General features: G+C 43.0%; 2 protein-coding genes across 6 annotated transcripts in view; one reads left to right on the forward strand and one right to left on the reverse strand.

The window, feature by feature from the left end:
* Positions 1-427, reverse strand: part of PRPF40A (pre-mRNA processing factor 40A) — a 36,449-nt gene extending 36,022 nt beyond the window's left edge. For all 4 annotated transcript variants that reach the window (XM_075829292.1, XM_075829291.1, XM_075829290.1 and 1 more), the window contains exon 1: positions 336-427. In XM_075829292.1, coding sequence (XP_075685407.1) covers positions 336-377 — 42 coding nt within the window. In that variant the 5' untranslated portion in view covers positions 378-427. The remainder of the gene's footprint in view (positions 1-335) is intronic.
* On the forward strand, positions 27-20,161 carry ARL6IP6 (ARF like GTPase 6 interacting protein 6). 2 transcript variants are annotated; one of them, XM_075829295.1, is made up of 5 exons: positions 27-120; positions 3,056-3,436; positions 5,973-6,023; positions 8,293-8,425; positions 16,357-20,161. In XM_075829295.1, the coding sequence occupies exons 2-5, from the start codon at positions 3,064-3,066 to the stop codon at positions 16,448-16,450; spliced, it is 651 nt and encodes a 216-aa protein (XP_075685410.1). In that variant the 5' UTR covers positions 27-120; positions 3,056-3,063; the 3' UTR covers positions 16,451-20,161. The 2 variants fall into 2 exon arrangements, with proteins under 2 accessions (XP_075685410.1, XP_075685411.1); XM_075829296.1 differs by lacking the exon at positions 5,973-6,023.
* The last annotated feature ends 598 nt before the right edge of the window (positions 20,162-20,759 follow it).

The raw sequence follows: 20,759 nt of genomic DNA on the forward strand, positions 1-20,759 counted from the left end.
CTAAGAAGCGCTCGCGGATTGGATGATATATGTGCGTGACAGAGGTGTACACAGCCTGGCTTCAGGAGCGGGATTTCATATTAGCGTTTACTGCGCTGCTGCCTAGGAGCAAGTTTTAAGGTATTGGTGGCAAAGTGACTAAATTCCCACTAGAACTTCTCGTCACTAGTGGCAGCCTCCACTGCGTCAGAACTTCACCTACAACCTCAGTGTCAGGCATACATAGACAGCGGCTATGGTGGTATCTCACAGACCCGTGTTGTTCGCCCTTAACCAGAAATTTTTAAAGCGAAAACCGGCGACCATATTGTACTATATTACTTATATTTACTGACAACGAAAGCCGGGAACCGGTCACTCCAGTATGTATGATACATGACAATCTCCCGCTCAGCGGCTGACTGGCGGAGGAATTCCCGTTACTGGCAACCCGTGTCCAAATGGACCCACTGCGCATGCGCCTTAATTAAGTCAGGGAAAACAAGTTCTTACACTGCGGAGGGATACAGTTAAAATAAATCACTCAAAGCAGTGAATTAGAAAACACAATTACAATTTGAGGTTATTTTACCTTATAGGAAGTCTGTGAGAAATGTTTCTTTAAACGCAAAGTTAAAATCTGTCAATTTAAATATATTAGGTTTTGAATTCTAGAGAAAAAAGACAATTTAATAACATTGTGTGACACGTTACACCTCATGTATATCATGTAGACCATATTTAGATTGTAAGCTCTTATAGCAAGGACCTATCCTATTGTGTCATTGTTTATTCAGTTTACTTGGTACTTCCCCAAATGTAAAGCGCTGCGGGATGTGTTAGCGCTATTTAATGGTTACATTTACAGACGTTTCCCATAGCAACCATTCAGATCAAATCGGCATCTATTGTATAAAAGGCCCTGTTCACACCAGCATCATAGGTTTCAGGATCTTTGACAGATTTGATGGAACCCATTAATTTATAATGGGTCAGGTGTGGGCCTCATTCAGACGGCAGTATTTTAGCGCTCGTATTACAGATGAGTAATATAGTACTATTTAGGTTCGGTTCACTTGAACGGGGGGGGGGGGGTGTTCGGGTCTTGTGGCCGTTATATGGACAGTAAAATGCTACCGTAAAATGAGGCCGTGCGATTTTTAACTTGTCCTAGAAAAAAAATAAAGGCATCTTGTGAGATTGCAGTGAATACTGGAGAAACTTTTTACTGTTTAGCGATAAGGGAATAAAATAGTTTGTTTTGTAAATGCGGTTTGGAAACTATCTGCGCCCGCGGTGATGTCATGCGGTTAGTGACCGGCTAGATTGCAGACTGGTCCAAATAAAGCATCTCATTTTACAGCTTACAGACAGCGACATTATTTATTATCAGTAGGCAGAGAAGTAATGACAGAATGACAGGTCTGTGATATTGCCTCTTATAATAGACAAAATGAAGAGACCGCAGATATAAAGAAGAGTGAGACGGCTGGTGACATCAGAGCAAGTGGGTGGGCTTATCTGGGGAGGGCTGGTGACATCAGTGTAAGTGGGTGGGCTTATTTGGGGAGGGCTGGTGACATCAGTGTAAGTGGGTGGGCTTATTTGGGGAGGGCTGGTGACATCAGTGTAAGTGGGTGGGCTTATTTGGGGAGGGCTGGTAACATCCGTGTAAGTGGGTGGGCTTATCTGGGGAGGGCTGGTGACATCAGTGTAAGTGGGTTTGCTTATCTGGGGAGGGCAGATGACATCAGTGAAAGTGGGTGGGCTTATTTGGGGAGGGCTGGTGACATCAGTGTAAGTGGGTGGGCTTATCTGGGGAGGGTTGGTGACAGTGTAAGTGGATGGGCTTATCTGGGGAGGGCTGGTGACATCAGTGTAAGTGGGTTTGCTTATCTGGGGAGGGCAGATGACATCAGTGAAAGTGGGTGGGCTTATTTGGGGAGTGCTAGTGACATCAGTGTAAGTGGGTGGGCTTATCTGGGGAGGGTTGGTGACAGTGTAAGTGGGTGGGCTTATCTGTGGAGGGCTGGTGATATCAGTGTAAGTGGGTGGGCTTATCTGGGGAGGGCTGGTGACATCAGTGTAAGTGAGTGGGCTTATCTGGGGCGGGTTGGTGACATCAGTGTAAGTGGGTGGGCTTATCTGGGAGGGCTGATGACATCAGTGTAAGTGGATGGTCTTATCTGTGGAGGGCTGGTGATATCACTGGCCTTCTCAAGTTACAGACTGCATTGACTCAGTTGTAAAGCATCTCTCTCCCGCTGTGAAGAGGGAGCCATTTTATTGAAGTCTCCTCCAGGAAGTAAATAAATCATGTTGAATTGAAGACAAAAATATGAATAATTCAATATACTAGTAACATTTAGTTCTAATAATAAACTAAAATAATTTTTGCTAGTGTCCCTTTAACGTTTTATTTTGCGATTGCTTTCTAAAGCTTCTGTACCCATTCAAGTGAATTTTATATACATATCTATGACATCTGATAAAGCAGAATATCGGATAATGAGGTTCCTATTAAAGGTGCCCATACACATTAGATGAATGTTGGCCGAGCCCAGTGATTTGGGTTTGACTGGTCGATCATCTAATATGTTTGGGGGTGTCCCGACTCTGTCTAATGAAATATAAATAAGGATCGGACATGTTGGATTTCAACATGCCCGATCCTTTTTTCTCATGGGAGTTAAGCTGCTGGCAAAGGTGTCTGGTAGCGACTTATTGCCCTTTGCCCATTTAGTACACATGCACGCTTGTCCGACTGTTAATGGGGGGTCATGGGGAATAACTGACAGCCGAACAAGCATTTAGTGGACAGCTGTCTTAAGGGATATGGCATCTTGAGTCCCATTGATGCTGCATTTATTGAACTTCACTGTATAGAGCTATGGATTCACTCACACCTGCTCGACTCTAGTGCTTGAATTGATCTTGTATCTAAATGGAGTGATTTTGGTAATAGTGCAGAGTACAGGTGCTGTTTAGGGTGCCTGTATTCTGTCAATTGAAAGGAGATGTTGTTATGTACTGATGGCCAGGCTTTATGTTTGTAACTGATCTTCTGTGTTTATAGGTTTCTGGATGGATGTCTCTTACGTGACCAGTGCCAGGCGGTTAAGGACCAGCAGTCGTCGCCCTGTTGTGTCTGCCTCGGCCACGTCTAGTATCGTTCAAAGCCGCACTGAGCAGGGAGGATTTCAGGAAGATTCGCTGGTGAGAAACTTGGAAAGTGACTTATTTGAGACTTCTGCTCCCAAAACAAACAGCCTCAATGAGAACTCTCTACTGCATCCAGAAACTGAGGAGCCGGGGCAAAATGGGACGGTCAAGACGCAAGTGGTGACCTCTAAAAGAGGCAAGAGATGGCCGGCCAGGTTGTTGTCCATGGTTTGCTGTCTTGTGGTCGTCAGCATCCTCGCTGTCCTCTTTGTCGTTTTATATATTGTGATACAAGGTAATGTATTATATATGAACACATCTTATTTCTTCAGATCCTCCTGTTATATAAGCAGATTGTTTATAAGTATTTACTTTATATACTAATGTCAGTATATAGGAATCCAAAGTTCTCCATAAACAAAAAGCGGTGAGGCTCACAATAAATATTACGTCAATTTGGTCCATGAATTTGCGCCAGAGTGTTCTTCATTACATTTAGTGGCGATTTTTTTTTTTTTTATATACTTTCAATGGATATATTTTTTATATTGTCAATACACAGCAAGAACTTTTTGGCATATTAGTCAAGTCTTCGTCAGGTCTGTATAGGAGCAGCATCAACTCGCTATAGGGCCGGCCCACACAACCCAGTTGAGGAGCGATTGGTGGACACTTTAAAGAGGCTCTGTCACCAGATTTTGCAACCCCTATCTGCTATTGCAGCAGATAGGCGCTGCAATGTAGATTACAGTAACATTTTTAATTTAAAAAAACGAGCATTTTTGGCCAAGTTATGACCATTTTTGTATTTATGCAAATGAGGCTTGCAAAAGTTCAAGTGGGCGTGTTTAAAGTAAAAGTCCAACTGGGCGTGTATTATGTGCGTACATCGGGGCGTGTTTACTTCTTTTACTAGCTGGGCGTTCTGATGAGAAGTATCATCCACTTCTCTTCAGAACGCCCAGCTTCTGGCAGTGCAGATCTGTGACGTCACTCACAGGTCCTGCATCGTGTCGGACACATCGGCACCAGAGGCTACAGTTGATTCTGCAGCAGCATCAGCGTTTGCAGGTAAGTAGCTACATCGATTTACCTGCAAACGCCGATGCTGCTGCAGAATCATCTGTAGCCTCTGGTGCCGATGTGTCCTCGCTCGTCTGACACGATGCAGGACCTGGGGAAGTGACGTCACAGCGTGATCTCTCGAGAACACGGCTGTGTCTGCACTGCCAGAAGCTGGGCGTTGTGAAGAGAAGTGGATGATACTTCTCGTCAGAAAGCCCAGCTAGTAAAAGTAGTAAAAACGCACCAATGTACGCAAATAATACACGCCCAGTTGTATTTTTACTTTTCAACACGCCCACTTGGACTTTTGCAAGCCTCATTTGCATAAATACAAAAATGGTCATAACTTGGCCAAAAATGCTCGTTTTTGTAAAAATAAAAACGTTACTGTAATCTACATTGCAGCGCCTATCTGCTGCAATAGCAGATAGGGGTTGCAAAATCTGGTGACAGAGCCTCTTTAAGGCCTGGCCTTACATGTCATTTGAATGGAGCTCTCCGGTAATCCCCAACAGCGCTACCTCCCCTTCTAGTAGCAAAAATTGTGTCTCCCACTCTCCTCCCGACTTCTCCATTAGGCACTGCAAGCACCTCACTATTTACCTGTCTCAGGACTCTTCACATCACATTAGCTGACTACGTTCGGCGTATATGTATAAATACAAAATAAGTATGAATACTGCAGACGTTTGCAAATAAATGCCTATACAATTTCATATGTCTGCCAGTGACGTATTAATAGGTAACTAAACTTTTATAAAACTTTTGACATGTCATAGTGACGTGTCATAAGTTTTGATTAGTGGGGGTCTGAGCAATGAGACCCTCACCGATCACTAAAATGAAGCTGCAGAGTCAGCTTAGTTTCTGGTCGACTTTCCGAGGAAAGTCAAACAAGCGCTATACAGGCTCGATAGAAAGTCTATGGGTCCGTACCGACTATGTCTAAGAGTTCTGAGGGAAGCTGATCAGAAACTAAGCGGCACAGCGCTCACCCGAGCGCTTCTGCTACTTCGTTTTAGCGATTGGTGGGGGTCTCATTGTTTGGATCCCCACTGATAAAAACTTATAACATGTCAAAAGTTTTATAAAAGTTTAGTTACACTTAAGTCCTCATGGAATTTAAGATCTCTGCTTGTAGTCAGTGAATGGGAACCTTCCTTGTTTACATTCAGAGGTTGTATATCTGTCCTGGTCATGTGATGCTACAGCTGTATGGCTCGTTACAGTACACTTATTCCCAAAAACATTCATTATAAATGTCTGATTGGTGGGGGTCCGAATGCTGTGACCTCCATTCCTCACGAGAACGAGCGTTACAAAGTCTCCTTAGTGAATGGAGCCATACTGCTCATGCTTGGCACTACTTCATTCACTGTCTGTGGGACTTCCAGAGATAGCCGAGCGCTGTACTGAATGGTGTCCAAGCATGCGCAGTATCGCCTCATTCAAATAGGGGACTCGGAATGCTCATTCTCATCGGTGGGGGTCCCATCGGTCGGACTCCCACCGATCAGACCTTTATCACCTATTCTGTGGATGATAAACTCCTTCAAGAGCTGTGTACATCACATAGACATCTGTTGATAACGCTGGACACCCCGTCATGTTTTGTTTTCCCTGCAGCAGGTAATAATTCATTAAGATGATGATATTCTTGCATAGGGAACTTGGATTACGAGCCTCGCTGTTATATAAGTAAGGCAACAGGAAATAAATGATTTATCAATTTCGTAATTATATAATGTCTCCCTCTTGTTTTTTAGATATGCAGACTGGAAAAGTAAATGAGGAAGGAGTTAAAACTAGTCCCCTTGGTAAGAAGAGGATTTGTGGTATTTTTTTAGCTAAGAGGTTTTAATTAACTTTAGACCTTATTCACATGAACGTATTTCACGCATGCTTTTAAATGGGAATATTCACACATTCTGGCCGTTTTTTGCGGATCAGACTCACCCATTGAAGTATATAGGTGCATGAAAACACGGACTGCACACGGACGACATCCGTGTGCTGCCCGCTTTTCACGCATCGGGTGCTAAAGAAATGCAGAGAAAAAAAGAAAACGAAACCCAGGAAGTGCTGGCAGAAGAGAAGCATGGGCGAGAAAAAGAGATGACACATGGAAACTACACTGACGCAACATGGACCGTTATACGCATGAAAAACGGCCTGTATTTTCGCAGGCGCAAAACTTACACGCTCGTGTGAATAATGCCTTAGAACTCAAGCACAAAGGTACGGAGCTTGTACAGCTCTTCAGAATGGATCCTTGCGGCCTCTGTGCACGGCTGTACTAGCTCCGTCGGGTGCTGTATGTATATAGGTAATCTCCCTTAGAAGGAATGCCTCAGTACATACGGCATCTGATGTAACATGACACAATTGAATTTTTTTTTGTACATAATCCGACAGAAAAAAACTGCATGCACGAAATCAGTGGCCTACATATGTACAGTAGAGACCCAGCCACGGCTCTGTACAAAACCATTCCACTATCTGGCCGTGGGCATGAGCCCATTTATTTTGGGAAAGCTGGTTGGTGAAAGATATGGCTGTTCTGTTGCTATGATGCAGGTTATCACCCAACTTTGCCAGAATGCTGAATGGTAATGCTGTCTAGCTCTACAGTGATATAAAAGATGTTGACGTTACATTCACAGGTCTGGGAAAGCTGGCTGACTGAGAGCTGTAATGGTGGCTGTGTTGGTTGTCACCCAGTGCCAGTATCTGCCTTGATCTAGTTAGTGATTTTTATGAGAAAATTTAGGAATGGAGTTGTCGCTGCATGGGCATGCCCATCAGGTCATTCATTGTAAAATGAAGTTATAGATTTTCCGAAATACACTTTGTAATACATTTCTCACAGTTTTTAATATCTCTGCTTGCTGTCCTTCAACCTTCACTTGAACCTTCATTGTTTACTTCCACAGGATAAATATCTGTCCAGGTCATGTGATGATCACACGCAGGTGCAAGGCTTGTTACACACCGCTCTGATAAGGCTGGGTTTACACATCACGGTTCAAAGTGAGTTTTGTGCCGCAAAACTGCACAATTTTGCAGCGATTTTGAGAAAATTGCGCCAGAAAAGTATGGATTTTCCATGGTTTGTGGCAAAAAAATGCATTTTGACCTCAACGTGTGCACCCAGCATTAGGCCGTATGCACACGGCCGTGCCAATAGTCATGGGCCGCGATTGTGGACATGGCCGGCCGCGGACACCTGCCCGCATTTTCGTCCCGTACTCCCTTACAAAGTATGGGAGCACGGTCTGTAAAAAAGCAAGAGATATGTTCTATCTTTTGCGGTACAATTCTACGGCCCGGTCACCTTCTTGTAAATAAACGGGAAGGTGGCCGTGGACAATAGAAGTGAATGGTACTGTAATTGTGCTCCGCAATTACGGACGATTTTAACGGTTGTGCGCATGGGGCCTAAGAGTATATTCACCCTGTGCGACTAAATACTGGTTTATTACCACGAATCTGCGGCAACACAGCGCAGTTTTTGTGAAATCGCAGCAGAACAGCAGCATTTTGCGGTAATTACGATAGTGAATATATTCCCGAAATACACTGTAATCAGTCATGCAACTGCGTGCCTATCACATGACCAGGATATATTTTTAGCTTGTGGAAGTAAACAACAAAGCTTCCCATTGAATGACTGCAAGCAGAGATCTTGAAAGCAGTGAGGAGTTGATACAGATAGTATATTATAACTTTTCATTAAACAAAGAATAACCTTTATTTGCTGGAACCGGAATATTAACTTCAAAGCTGAAGCATACATCGTTGTTCTCCAAAACAAGAAGCAGCAAATGCAGATCATGGAGAATATTCACCTTCCCCCAGGGCATTTTAAGAAGCGTTTAAAGTAAATCGCCCCTTTAAGAACATGTGACACGTAGTCTGTGTGTTCTGTAACCAGCCAAACAGCTGTCAGATTTTATTGATGCTTCACTGAATGCTACAAACTGTTACATGATTGGTTGCTGCGGTTGACCTCGCTTTACTGCGTGTTGTGCGTTATGGACAATGTAATTGACCAATAATTTGTATATGTATTTTTTCTCTGTTTAGGGTTCTGGGTTCTTCTCGTCATGTCTCTTCTTGCCGGCCTTTCTTGCTGTAGTTTTTCTTGGACGGTGACGTATTTTGACTCGTTTGAGCCGGGAATGTTTCCACCTACTCCACTGTCCCCGGCACGATTTAGGTGAATATTCTTGTCTAATCCTTTTTGCATATGTGAATGTAAACAATGTGTAAAGTTAAACCCCCCAAAAATCTATAGATGTAAATGCATCGATGGCATCCAAAGCATGACCAAAGCCCAGGTGCCAACAGGATCAATTTGTTATTGGATATTTTGTACAAACAGCCGTGCAATCCTACGATTGTCAGGGAGGTTTTTAGATTAAGGGCTTGTTCACACGTAATGGAATTACTGCAGAAAATTTCTGCAGGAACTAGCGGAAAAACCGCACCACTTCCTGCATTTTTTTTTACTGAGCAGCAATTCAGTCCACTTTCCGCAGCAGGAATTGACGTGCTGCGGTACGAAAAATACGCACCGCAGGTGAATTTCTGCTCGGAAAATTTCCGCAGCGTGTCTATGAGATTTGTTAAATCTCACCCACTTCGCTGCTACTGTATTCTGCAGAGTAATTTCCGTCCACAATTCCGGATGGAAAATGCGCAGCAATTCCATTACGTATGGTCAAGCCTTCAAGGGTATGTCCGCCTTTCGACCATTTTTGCCACCGCACCATTGCATCTGTCTACTATTTCATACTAACCTACCAAATGCATGTGAGCAACAAGTAGTTGTTTGTAGTCTGTTACCAAGGAGACACCTAGATCTGCATAGGAGCTGTAGACTTTTATAACGGTTGGGGATTTATAATCTATCGCTTTAATTCCTGAAAATTAAGAGGATTATTTTTTTTAAAATACCTCTCCCCTCACGGTGACCACATCTGAAGTCAGGTACGAGTCGGGTAGCCCCCATACACATTAGATTTGCGACCGATCCTGCCAGGTACGGTCAAGTTCTGCTCTTACTTGATGGGGTTGTCCCATCTTGGCAACTCCTGTCCATATGTCCTATTAGCATATGGTGTCATAGAGGGGGAGAATGCAACATAGGTGTGTGGAATAAAAAAAAATAACATTGACCCGTTTCTTCACCCGAAATAAGTGCCCTGTGTGAACCAAACTATAAGCATCGTACCTGGGAGCAGCTCAAATCATTGCATCCAAAATATTGGTCAGTAGATGGTGTTCTTGGATAAGCAGATTCTCTGTCTTCGAGCCGGCACAGGATCTCTGGATGTTCGCTGCTGTGTAATTTATGATTTCTATAGTTCGTCATTTCGTGCTTTGATACATTTTCCAATTTTTTTCAAAATTCCAAATTTGTACAGGAGAGAAGACTTCATCAACCAGTTTCTTGGCATCATGGGTAGTACAGCTCTGCCACAGGGTCTCCTACCAGATTGGTGGTTTCGACCCTGTACTGCGGCTACTTGTAATTTGTAATTTTAACCCTTTGTGTGATTGAACATATAACAGTAAATTACTCTATAATATTATATCTGTACATACGCCCCCCCCCCCCCAGGCTTCAGTATTTACATTTTTCAATTTCTGTACATTTGTGGTAAGACTCCCTTAATCTGACATCTGATCGTCCAGCCCTATTGTTCCAGCACAGAATATAAAATCAGTCAAGACCAAAAGTAGAAGACCGAGCAGAAATAAAAACCTAGTGATAGTACGTCAAGTGATATAAAAACTTTTCCACTGTCTTGTTGAAAGTTCTCTATGCTATAAAGGGTTTTCCACACATAGGACATGTATCACCGATCCACAGGATAAATGATGAGTATTAGATAAGTGGGGGTCGAAGCGCTGGGACCACGAACAATTACGAGGGTCATGTGTGCCCGCTTCTCTGAAGGAACTGAATGGAGAGGAGGCGTCGCATGCACGCAGCACACTCCATAATAGCTTATAGAGGATGAGATTGAGAATAGTCGCCATAGGGGAAAATAAAATAGTTATTTTAGGTTTAAATAATACATTTCTTGTGTGCAGATAAAATATAATGTAAATGCCATCTAGGGTTGACTTAACTAGGAAATAACTCCCATTCCAGCTACTCAACAAAGCTATAATTTAGTTTGTTACAGAGGCAACAGGGGATAATGCCAACAACCACCAACAGTAAATTTACAGCAGCCACATTTATTGTGAAGCGATTCATATATCTCTTGTAGTGCCAGCTCCTTAGCAAAAAGTTAGGCTGGGTTCACCCGACCACATTAACGTCCGTAATGGACGGACGTATTTCGGCCGGAAGTCCCGGACCGAACTCAGTGCAGGGAGCCGGGCTCCTAGCATCGTAGTTATGTACGATGCTAGGAGTCCCTGCCTCTCTGCAGGACAACTGTCCCGTACTGTAATCATGTTTTCAGTACTGGACAGGAGTTCCACGGAGAGGCAGGGACTCATAGCATCGTACATAACTATGATGCTAGGAGTCCGGCTCTCTGCACTGAGTTCAGTCCGGGACTTCCGGCCAAAATACGTCCGTCCATTACGGACGTTAATGTGGTCGTGTGAACCCAGCCTTAGAGATTCAGATGAAATCCAACAAACCCAAATTGTCACTGAGCCCCCCATACACATTTGTCGGCTGATCCTGATGAAATCATCGGGACGTCTAACTTTTATCTAATGTGTATGGCCAACTTATTAAGGCTAAGGTTATGTTCACACGCCTAACAAAAACGGCTGAAAATATGGAGCTGTGTTCAACGGAAAACAGCTCCTGATTTTCAGCCGTTTTTTACGGCCGTTTTTGGAGCTGTTTTTCTATGGAGTTAATGAAAAACGACTCAAGAAGTGACATGCACTTCTTTTTATGAGGCTTTTTTTACGTGGCCGTTTTTTAAAACGGCCGCATAAAAACGCCCCATCAGAACAGAACGCTGTATTTCTTGAAAGCAATAGGCCGATTTGTCAGCCGTTTTTCGACGTTATCGGGCCGAAAAACGGCTGAAAATGGCCCGTGTGAAAGGCTACACGATGACATTTCAGTGTGTTTTGTGCAACTTTCTAAAAACTTTTTATTAAAAATTATTTTTACTTTTTGAGTTACAACTGCTTTGTATCCTGTATACAAAGAAGCAGTATGTAGCACTGATACCTAAATCCGTCAGGTCAGCGGGACTGACAGGTTCAGTGTCAGCGGGTCCTGTGTGTCTCTGACAGGCAGGAGCCACCTGTTATCGATCACATCTAGGTTATGATGTGATCGGTAACGGCTCGATACTGCGTGTCAGAGACACACAGGACCCGCTGACACTGAACCTGTCAGTCCCGCTGACCTATTTACGGAAGAAAAAAAAAGAAGAACACGGCGCACATGGTGCATGATCCTAAGGGATCTGGATATGTAGTGTCAGTCAGGGTTGATCAGAATCGTGCTAACCTGATGGCGTTGTGCTGGGAGTACAATGTTTTTATGCGTATATCTGTATATGGAGGTCTGCAGCCCGGGATTTATATGGAGACCCGTGGGGTTCCGTTGGCAGGATCAATAGCAAAAAGATAAAAGATGATCCCTCTTATTGGCGCTGTTCCTCACTGGTTGTTGTTCTCTTGGTGAGCCTCGCCGGTGCGGTAACACTAGCGATGGATCATAAACAGAATCTTGTCCGTGACCACAAGATTGGATAAATAATAATTTATTGCAATGTCTTTGTAAATAATAAAAGTATAAAAGCTACGCGTTTCGAGACCGGACCGGTCTCTTCCTCAGGCTAAAAATACATGCTCCTGCTGACCTGACAGATACAGGTCTCAGTGCAACATACAGCTGCTCTGTATACAGGATACAAAGCAGCTGTATCTCAGAAAGTACAAATAATTTTTAATTAAAAATATTTAGAAAGTTTCACAAAACACACTGATACACATTTTTATTATATATATATACACATTCAAAAGTCCAGAAGCACAGGCAGCTTGTGGGTACAGGCCCTGGGGAACAGACCCTCGTCCCGTGTATATATAACCAAAGAATCAGGCAGCACTCCGTAGTTAAAGTGAAAATAAGGGGGTACTTTATTATCCTCAGTGCAACATTTCAGCTCCTTGCTTGAGAAAGTCTCCAGAGCAAGGAGCTGAAACGTTGCACTGAGGGTAATAAAGTACCCCCTTATTTTCACTTTAACTACGGAGTGCTTCCTGATTCTTTGGTTGTGTATGTATATATATATATATATGTAAAAACAGAAAGCAGCAGCACTCACTAAGTATAGATGTATAGGTGCCAAGCAAGTCGTCCCGATCCAAGGACAGAGCAATATACAAAAGTAGAAATCTTGCAGCACTCCAAATGTGAAAAAATGGTGGTTTTATTCAGCCAACAAACAGCGACGTTTCTGTCCAACAATAGGACCTTTATCAAGCTTATCATGCTTGATAAAGGTCCTATTGTTGGACAGAAACGTCGCTGTTTGTTGGCTGAATAAAACCACAATTTTTTCACATTTGGAGTGCTGCAAGATTTCTACTTTTGTGTATATATATATATTCCAAAAATGGCGACTGCACTCTGCGAACACTAATGCCACCTAAACACTATCAATAAATATGCATCGCTGCTGAATCTACTTACAATAGAGAGTGTCGCCATTTGTGGATATTGTATTGTTTGCAGTCTTAGGCTATGTTCACACGGAGTATTTTGGGGGAGGAATATCTGCCTCAAAATTCCGTTTGGAACTTTGAGGCAGATATTCCTCTCCCTGCACTCCGATTTTTGCGGCGATTATCGCGCCGTTTTTCGCCCGCGGCCATTGAGCGCCGCGGGCATAAACAGCGAGAAATACGCTTTCTCCTGCCTCCCATTGAAGTCAATGGGAGGTCAGAGGCGGAAGCGCCCGAAGATAGGGCATGTCGCTTCTTTTTCCCGCGAGGCAGTTTTACTGCTCGCGGGAAAAAGACGCCGACGCCTCCCATTGAAATCAATGGGAGGCGTTCTCGGGCCGTTTTTGCCGAGTTTTGCGACGCGGTTTCCCTGCCAAAAAACTCGGCAAAATACCCCGTGTGAACATAGCCTTAGGCTTCCTTGCACCTGTATACACATGTGTATATATATAAATGTGTTTATATGTAGAAACGATTTCCAAGGTGTACATAGTCTTATTTCTAGTGCTTTCTCCACTTCGGTGATTTCACTCCAGGACTCTTATATATTGTGATTCGTAGGTATAAAATAAACTGTAATAACATGTTACACTAGATGTTTTATTAGGTTCCTATAGCATGGAGCGATGCCGGGATTGTGTATATACTGCGTTATCTATAACTTATTTTCGGAGGGGGAGGAATGAGCTGTTGGGGGACGCGGTCTGGACACGACATAAAGGCAGACTGCTGGGAGGTCGATTAAACAAACCGTGCGTGACGCTCTCTGGGCAATATTTCAAGACCTTTATTGCAGCAAACATTTGTACACACTGCGAGCTGTGAGAACATTTATGTTTAATTTGTTTTCCAAATTCATTGTGAAGCGATTAAAATATCTCCCGTAGTGTCGGCTTCTTGGCAAAAAGTTAGAAGCCGTTCCTTTAATGTTCGGTCTCTGCTATGTTTTCTTGTCTTCCTTTGCTAAGATTTGCGTGTTTGTCTCACGGTTACCTATGTTTTTTTTAAAATAATCTATAGAATTATTTATATAGTAAAATTTTGATAGCCCGGCATTTGCTTCCTGCGGAGAACCGTAAGATAATATACACTACACTAATATATTCGTTTCTGCAGGATTCCTTAATGGAGAATTTCACTTCTCAGCAACAATTTAAAAGGGTTTTTTCTGACCCTAACTTTATCAAACTGCTCCAAATGATTAAAAGTGGTTTATCCAGGGTTAATTTTTCCAGAAGCAGCACCACCCCTGTCCATAGGCTATGTCTGGTATTGCAGGTCATTTATAGTCAAGTGACTGGATCTGAACTGCAATACCTGACGAGTGGCGCTGTTTCTGGGGTGTAAAAGGCTGTCCAGCATTACTTTATTGATGTAAACCAGACACAATGGGGGAGGTACCGACGGTGCAGAATTTGTTGGTCAGAATGTGTAGCATGTCACCACGGCTGCGAGCGATTGGCGGTGGCGGCCATGTATGACACGTTGTAGCACTGTTAATCTACATATAAACATCTTGCACTTTTAGTTATATCATGCTTTCATCTAATTTCAGAATTCAGCTGGTTTCCTATTACCAGAGAGCTGTGCATTGTGGGAGCTGAGATGACAGTAACACAGTTAGGCGCTGTTCACACAGTTTTTTGCAGGAAGAAAAAATCTGCCTCGGAATTCCTTCAGGAATTTTGAGGCATATCTTGAACTGCCTGCATATATTTATTTGCATTTTTCGCTGCATTTTCCGGCCACAGCCACTGAAGCTAATGCAAGAACCTTGGGTGAAAAACGCTCAGAAACTAGCGGTTTTCCTGCCTCGCACTGTTCAATGGGAGGTCAGAGGCGGAAACCGCAGCGAGAAAAGACATGCCGCTTTTTTTCCTGGGAGCCGCCAAAAGCCGTCCGGGAAAAAAAAAAGAACGCCTCCTACTTCCAATGAAATCAATAGGAGTTGATTTCAGTCGTTATTTGGCGCTGATTCCGACTCCGTTTCCACGTCACAATCAGCGCCAAAAAACTCTGTGACCCTTTGAGCTCAGCTATTAGTTCACATCCGACACTAGACATAAGTCGCTGTCTGTTTCCAGGGGCAACCAGCAGAATTTGTAAAGCAGCTTTGTTTAATATAAAAAGTTACTAATATTTGTTTGTACATTTAGTGCCGTTTTTCTAAGCCTATGTATCTATATTAGAAAACAAGCCTTTAACTTTGCTCATGGATAGGAAAATATCTTAGTCATGACAATTGGGCACCCCCCCTCCCCCATTCTCCGATGACATCTTCTGACATGTCTCCGAGGTGAACCTTCACTTGAATCTGTTCACGTGTGGCCGGTGTTTTTGGTCCCAGCTTTGCTTTTACTCGCTGTTTTATATTCTGGCTGTGCGTCTTCTTGAACCTTTAGGCTGGGTTCACACGTGGCGGAATTTCACTTAAATTCCGCTGCGGACACTCCGCAGCGTTAATCCGCAGCGGAGCCGTTTGTCCATTGACTTCCACTTTAATTTAGCAGTGTTCGTTTAGACGATGCGTAAAATTCCGCTGCGGAGCATAGGCTGCGGAGCGGAATTTGGTGTCCGCAGCATGCTCTGTCTGTTGCGGAGCAGTGGCGGACTCATGGCGGAATTTCTCCATTGACTTCAATGGAGATTCTAATTTCCGCAATGAAGTCCGCAGCTGTCATGCACATGTTATGTGTGCTGCGGATCCGTCTTGCTTTTTTAACTTGACATTTCTTCATTCTGGCTGGACCTATGTATTTCTAGGTCTACAGCCAGACTGAGGAAGTCAATGGGGCTCCCGTAATTACGGGAGCGTTGCTAGGAGACGTCAGTAAATAGTCACTGTCCAGGGTGCTGAAAGAGTTAAGCGATCGGCAGTAACTGTTTCTGCACCCTGGACAGTGACTACCGATCCCAATATACAGCAACCTGTAAAAAAAATAGAAGTTCATACTTACCGAGAACTCCCTGCTTCTGTCTCCAGTCCGGCCTCCCAGGATGACGTTTCAGTCTAAGTGACGGCTGCAGCCAATCACAGGCCAAGCACAGGCTGGAGCGGTCACATGGACTGGCGCGTCATCCAGGGAGGTCGGGCTGGATGCCGAAAGAGGGACGCGTCACCAAGACAACGGCCGGTAAGTATGAAATTCGTTTACTTTCACTAGGGAAAGTGCTGTCCCTTCTCTCTATCCTGCACTGATAGGGAGAAGGGAAGCACTTTTCCCGCAGTCCGCAGCAGCTAGTCCGCATCAATTTTCTGCACATTTTGGGCAGATCCGCAGCCGTAATCCGCAACCCGGATTAGGTGCGGCATTGATGCGGACAGTTGCGGAGGAAATCCGCCACGTGTGGCCATGCCCTTAGTCTCTGCTGCCGTATTCGCTCTGGCTGAACCTGTCTAATATTGTATTCCTGCTTCCTTTACAGGAGAATGACGGGACATTCATTCCACATGGGTTACACCATGGCAATACTTAATGGCATTGTGGCAGCTCTCACTGTGCTGTGGGGCCTGCTCTGAATGTCTATTCTGCAATCACAAAGAATATCACCTGAAGCTCCAGAGCGGCGATTTAATAATGCTGAGTCAGTTTTTATATAACATTTTGTATATCTAGTTTTATTCTGTATCACTGGTGTTTTTATTTTTACAAAATCATTTTTAGACATTTTACATTTAAAAATCCTGTATGTCAAGTCTTTATACCCAGAAGAAATATATTTGTATACATGTAATATTAAGGCCTATGTACGCCTTTGAAATAATTTTTATTTAATTTTTTTTTAAAATAAAAATGTCTATTAGTGTGTATGGTGCAAGTTTCTAAGTACTTTTTATTAAAAAATATTTTTACTTTTTGAGATACAGCTGCTTTGTATCCTGTATACAGAGCAGCTGTATCTTGCGTTGAAACCTGAATCCATCAATGGCACTGACGGGTTCAGTGACTGCGGGTCCATCTGTTATCGATCACATCTAAATTATGAACTTAGATGTGATCGGTAACAGCTCGATCCCTTGTGTCACAGACCCGCAAGACCCACTGACACTAAACTCGTCAGTCCCGCTGACCTGATGGATACAGCACAAGATACAGCTACTCTGTATACAGGATACAAAGCAGCTGTATCTCAAAGAATATATATATTTTTTTTAAATAAAAGGTATTTAGAAAGTTTCACCAAACACACTGATACACATTTTTATTATTAAAAAAAAAACAATTTCAACGGTGTACATAGCCTATAAATGGGTTGTATGAGATTTCTTCCATAAACTGCGCCCCTTTAGTTTCTGTCTGGTGTTGCAGCATTCAGGTAAATCGGGCTTAGTTGCAATACCAGACATAGCCCATGGACAAGGGGGGCACTGTGTTTGGACGAAAGCAGCCATGTTTTCTAGCCTCACACAACTCCTTTGTATAAACTATTAAATATTATAGAACTACTTTTAGTGCAGTGATTGCGTATTACAAAGAAAGTATGTCAAAAGGAAGTCAATTTAGTAACCATGCATTTTTAAAGGGTAGTAATTCCTACTTTTAGAAAATGGGTATGATGTAAAGCCATGCGTTCTGATTAAAACAAGTTGCCTGTCATTTCTGGGAAAATACATTTCAAAGATCTGTGTTTTAATAGATGTGGAGCTCGTCTAGAGATGGGGGCGCTATTGCATTCATGCAGGAGGAATGTATTTGGCCTCAAAGTGGTGACAAGTGGTATTGCAGATTATTTCAAATCCTGCAATTCTTACTATTGTAAACATTCCCCAGAAATGACGGAGCCCTTGTTTGTTCTGTAAAAATTATTCTGCAAGAGTTTATATCATCTGATATATAAGAAGTTATCATATGTAAAGAGCCTTTCCAACAGCCCAAACCAGAAAATAGCCAAATGTTAGTAATCTAGAAAATAGTGATGCCAATAGATATTTAAAATCTCCTACAATTTTGTCTCTACAGCTCCTATGCAGACCTATGTGTCTCCGTGGGTACAGACTACAAATCACTCCTGCGCAGTCATGTATAAGACCTCATGCACACAAACATGTTTTTGTGTCCGCAATTCACCTGAAAATCTACAGGTGAGTTGCGGACCCATTCATTGCTCTGGGCCCATGCACACGAGCGTGGTTTCCACGGTCCGTGCACTGGCCGGGAGCCTGGCTTTGCAGTCCAGGCTCATTGAAATCAATGTGTGCACGATCCAGGATTTGAGGGGGCCCGTGGATGACACTCCCTGGCCGTTCGTGCTGCAATCACGGCCCGTGCACCCAGCTACGGTCGTGTGCTTGAGGCCTCCCTCCCATCTGCTCCTCTGTTTAATACTTCGGTTAGCAAGAAGATGGGACAGATAGAATAGAGTGACACATACTTCCAGGATCAGACTACATACAGGGTTTGTTTGTAGTCTGTAACCATGGAGACACCTTGGTCTGAGTAAGAGCTGTAGACACAAAACATTAGGATATTCTTAAAGACTGTTAAATGTTGCTTAATTTTTTTGATCTTTGAAGCACAAAAGCAAAAAAAATAAAAAATGAGTTGCAAAGATGGACAATATCATTTTAAGTGCTATTTCCATGATAATAAGTTATGGCATATAGCTAGGCTAGGCTATCACTTACTGCTTGGTGGGGGTACGACTGCTGAGACCCCCACTTTTCCTCAGAAAGATGTTTCACAGATTTTCCCTTTACAGCGACCCTCTCAGCCACGTGCTTTACAGGGAACCATAGGACTACAACACTACTCCACTCAGGGTGGACTTACACGGCCCGATGTGGGCCATGTAAACGAGTGCCGATCAACAAGGCAGCTCGTTCACTCCTTTCACAAGGAGCTAATATGAGGACGAGCTGTAAAAGCTGTTACTACGATCGCTCGTCCCCATACATTTCTATCATGTCGGCAGCGTGTCTCCCTGTTTACACAGAGATGTGCTGCCGACAACGATAATATTTTCTGCAATTAAAACTATACGACCAGCTGATGAATGGGCGTTTGCTCGTTCGTCGGCTGATCGTTGCCCTGTTAACACAGGGCAATTATTGGGAACGAGCGTTCTGTGAAAGCTCGTTTGGCCGATAATTGGCCCGTGTAAAAGGGCCCTAAGGCTAGAGCTACATGGCTACTTTGGTCACACATCCAGAGACTGCTGTTTCGCACTGTGTACATAGCAGTAATGTGTAAATATGTCCACGTTGCGACCCGCAAGTTACTTGCAACGGTCGCGGCAACTTTGCGGGACACAACATGGCCGCATTCACTAACATTACTGCAATGTACGCAGCGTGGCACAGCGAACTATGGACGTGCGACTTGTGTTGCGGCCAAAGACGCAGTGTAGCCCTAAATGAAGGTTTCTTACAGTTTTCTGCACAGTGGGTAGACCAGCAGTGCCGCTGTACATTGTCATGATCAGCAGGATGCCCAGAGGTTGGACCACCACCGATCATAATGTTAGGGCACATCCTAGTGGTATGCCATAACATTATATGATAGGAATACACCTAGAAAAAACTGACTTTGGCTATCACTTTAATATCTGATTTATTACTATATGACAATTTTGAGTTTTCGTTTGACTTGTTTAATATATGTTTGGCATGAGATATTACAATCTGCCCGCAGCTACACCGTGTTATTTTCTTTTTTGTTTTTCAAAAGAAATTTTGTACCATAGGGGAACAGTGTGGGCAAATACACTGCGCTTATTGCACTATTAGTATTAGTGCTGGACTTCGCTGCCAAGTCTGTGTTCTTTCTTTCTTTCTTTTTTTTGATCCAAAAACTGGATTCGCCCTAGAAAACAATCGAAAGCGAGGGTTCTTGTTTTTGGCAGAAGAAGAAAAATCTATAAGGAGCACAAGCCTCATATAGCGTCAGGGCAACGAGTCCTTTTCGTAACCCGAACACATGGCAAAGCATATGAGGGTTTTCATGTGCCTTTTTAGATCTCAATGGGTAGAGAATTTTTTGGTATTCAAATCATTTTTGTAAACCTGCTGCAGAACACGTATTTTGTACAGTTTTGTATAATATTCTTTTGTCACTTTGACTTCTTTTGTACAGTCTTTTATAGTTTACTACATAATTATGTTTTGTGGCAAACTATTTTATTTTTTGCATTGTATAGTTTCTTCGATTACCTAGAAGGAGGACTTGTATAAAAGGGAAAATGCAGAATGCTTTACCTGTGATTTTTTTTTTTTTAAGGTTAAAAAAAAAAAGGAAACGACCCTTTAAAAAAATAAATGTGTAAAATCCAATAATGTCGGCTTGTTTGTGCTTGTATACTATAAAAGGAACTTTTTTTTATATACTAGGTATGGGGGGTGTCGTCCAAAGCAGTTTGGATAAAACTTCTCATAATATATATATTTTCAAAAACTTTTTGAAAACATGTAAGATATGTTCTTGGGCTGTGTTTTGCTTGTATAACATCCTATAGCAGGATTTCATCAGTGGCAATGTGAAGCTTACATATATGCAGACTACAACTGTGAACATTTACCTTGCCTTCCCTGTCTAGAAGACCAGTTTCAGATGGCCACTACGTCCACATTTTAACATCTGTATTATGGCTGCGAGAACTAGACTCGATTCTATTAAACTGAACTTCTACCAGGGTAGCCGGTATGACAATTGCTATGGTGCCGAGCTTCTAAGTTTGCACATCTCCACTCAGAGGTGAGGTGGTCCTACTGATAACTATTAGGGTATGTTCACACGCAGAGTCGAAAACGTCTCAAAATACGGAGCTGTTTTCAAGAGAAAACAGATCCTGATTTTCAGACGTTTTTGTGCCATTCGCGCTTTTCGCGGCGT

This window comes from Rhinoderma darwinii, chromosome 6 (genome assembly GCF_050947455.1).
Source record: "Rhinoderma darwinii isolate aRhiDar2 chromosome 6, aRhiDar2.hap1, whole genome shotgun sequence".
NCBI lineage: Eukaryota > Metazoa > Chordata > Amphibia > Anura > Rhinodermatidae > Rhinoderma > Rhinoderma darwinii.

Excerpts from the sequence above, each read along its gene's own strand:
- ARL6IP6 (XM_075829295.1), top strand. The coding sequence starts at position 3,064 with ATGGATGTCTCTTACGTGACCAGTGCCAGGCGGTTAAGGACCAGCAGT. Across the intron at positions 6,024-8,292 it reads AGTTAAAACTAGTCCCCTTG|GGTTCTGGGTTCTTCTCGTC; the intron begins GTAAGAAGAGGA and ends TTCTCTGTTTAG. Across the intron at positions 8,426-16,356 it reads CTGTCCCCGGCACGATTTAG|GAGAATGACGGGACATTCAT; the intron begins GTGAATATTCTT and ends CTTCCTTTACAG.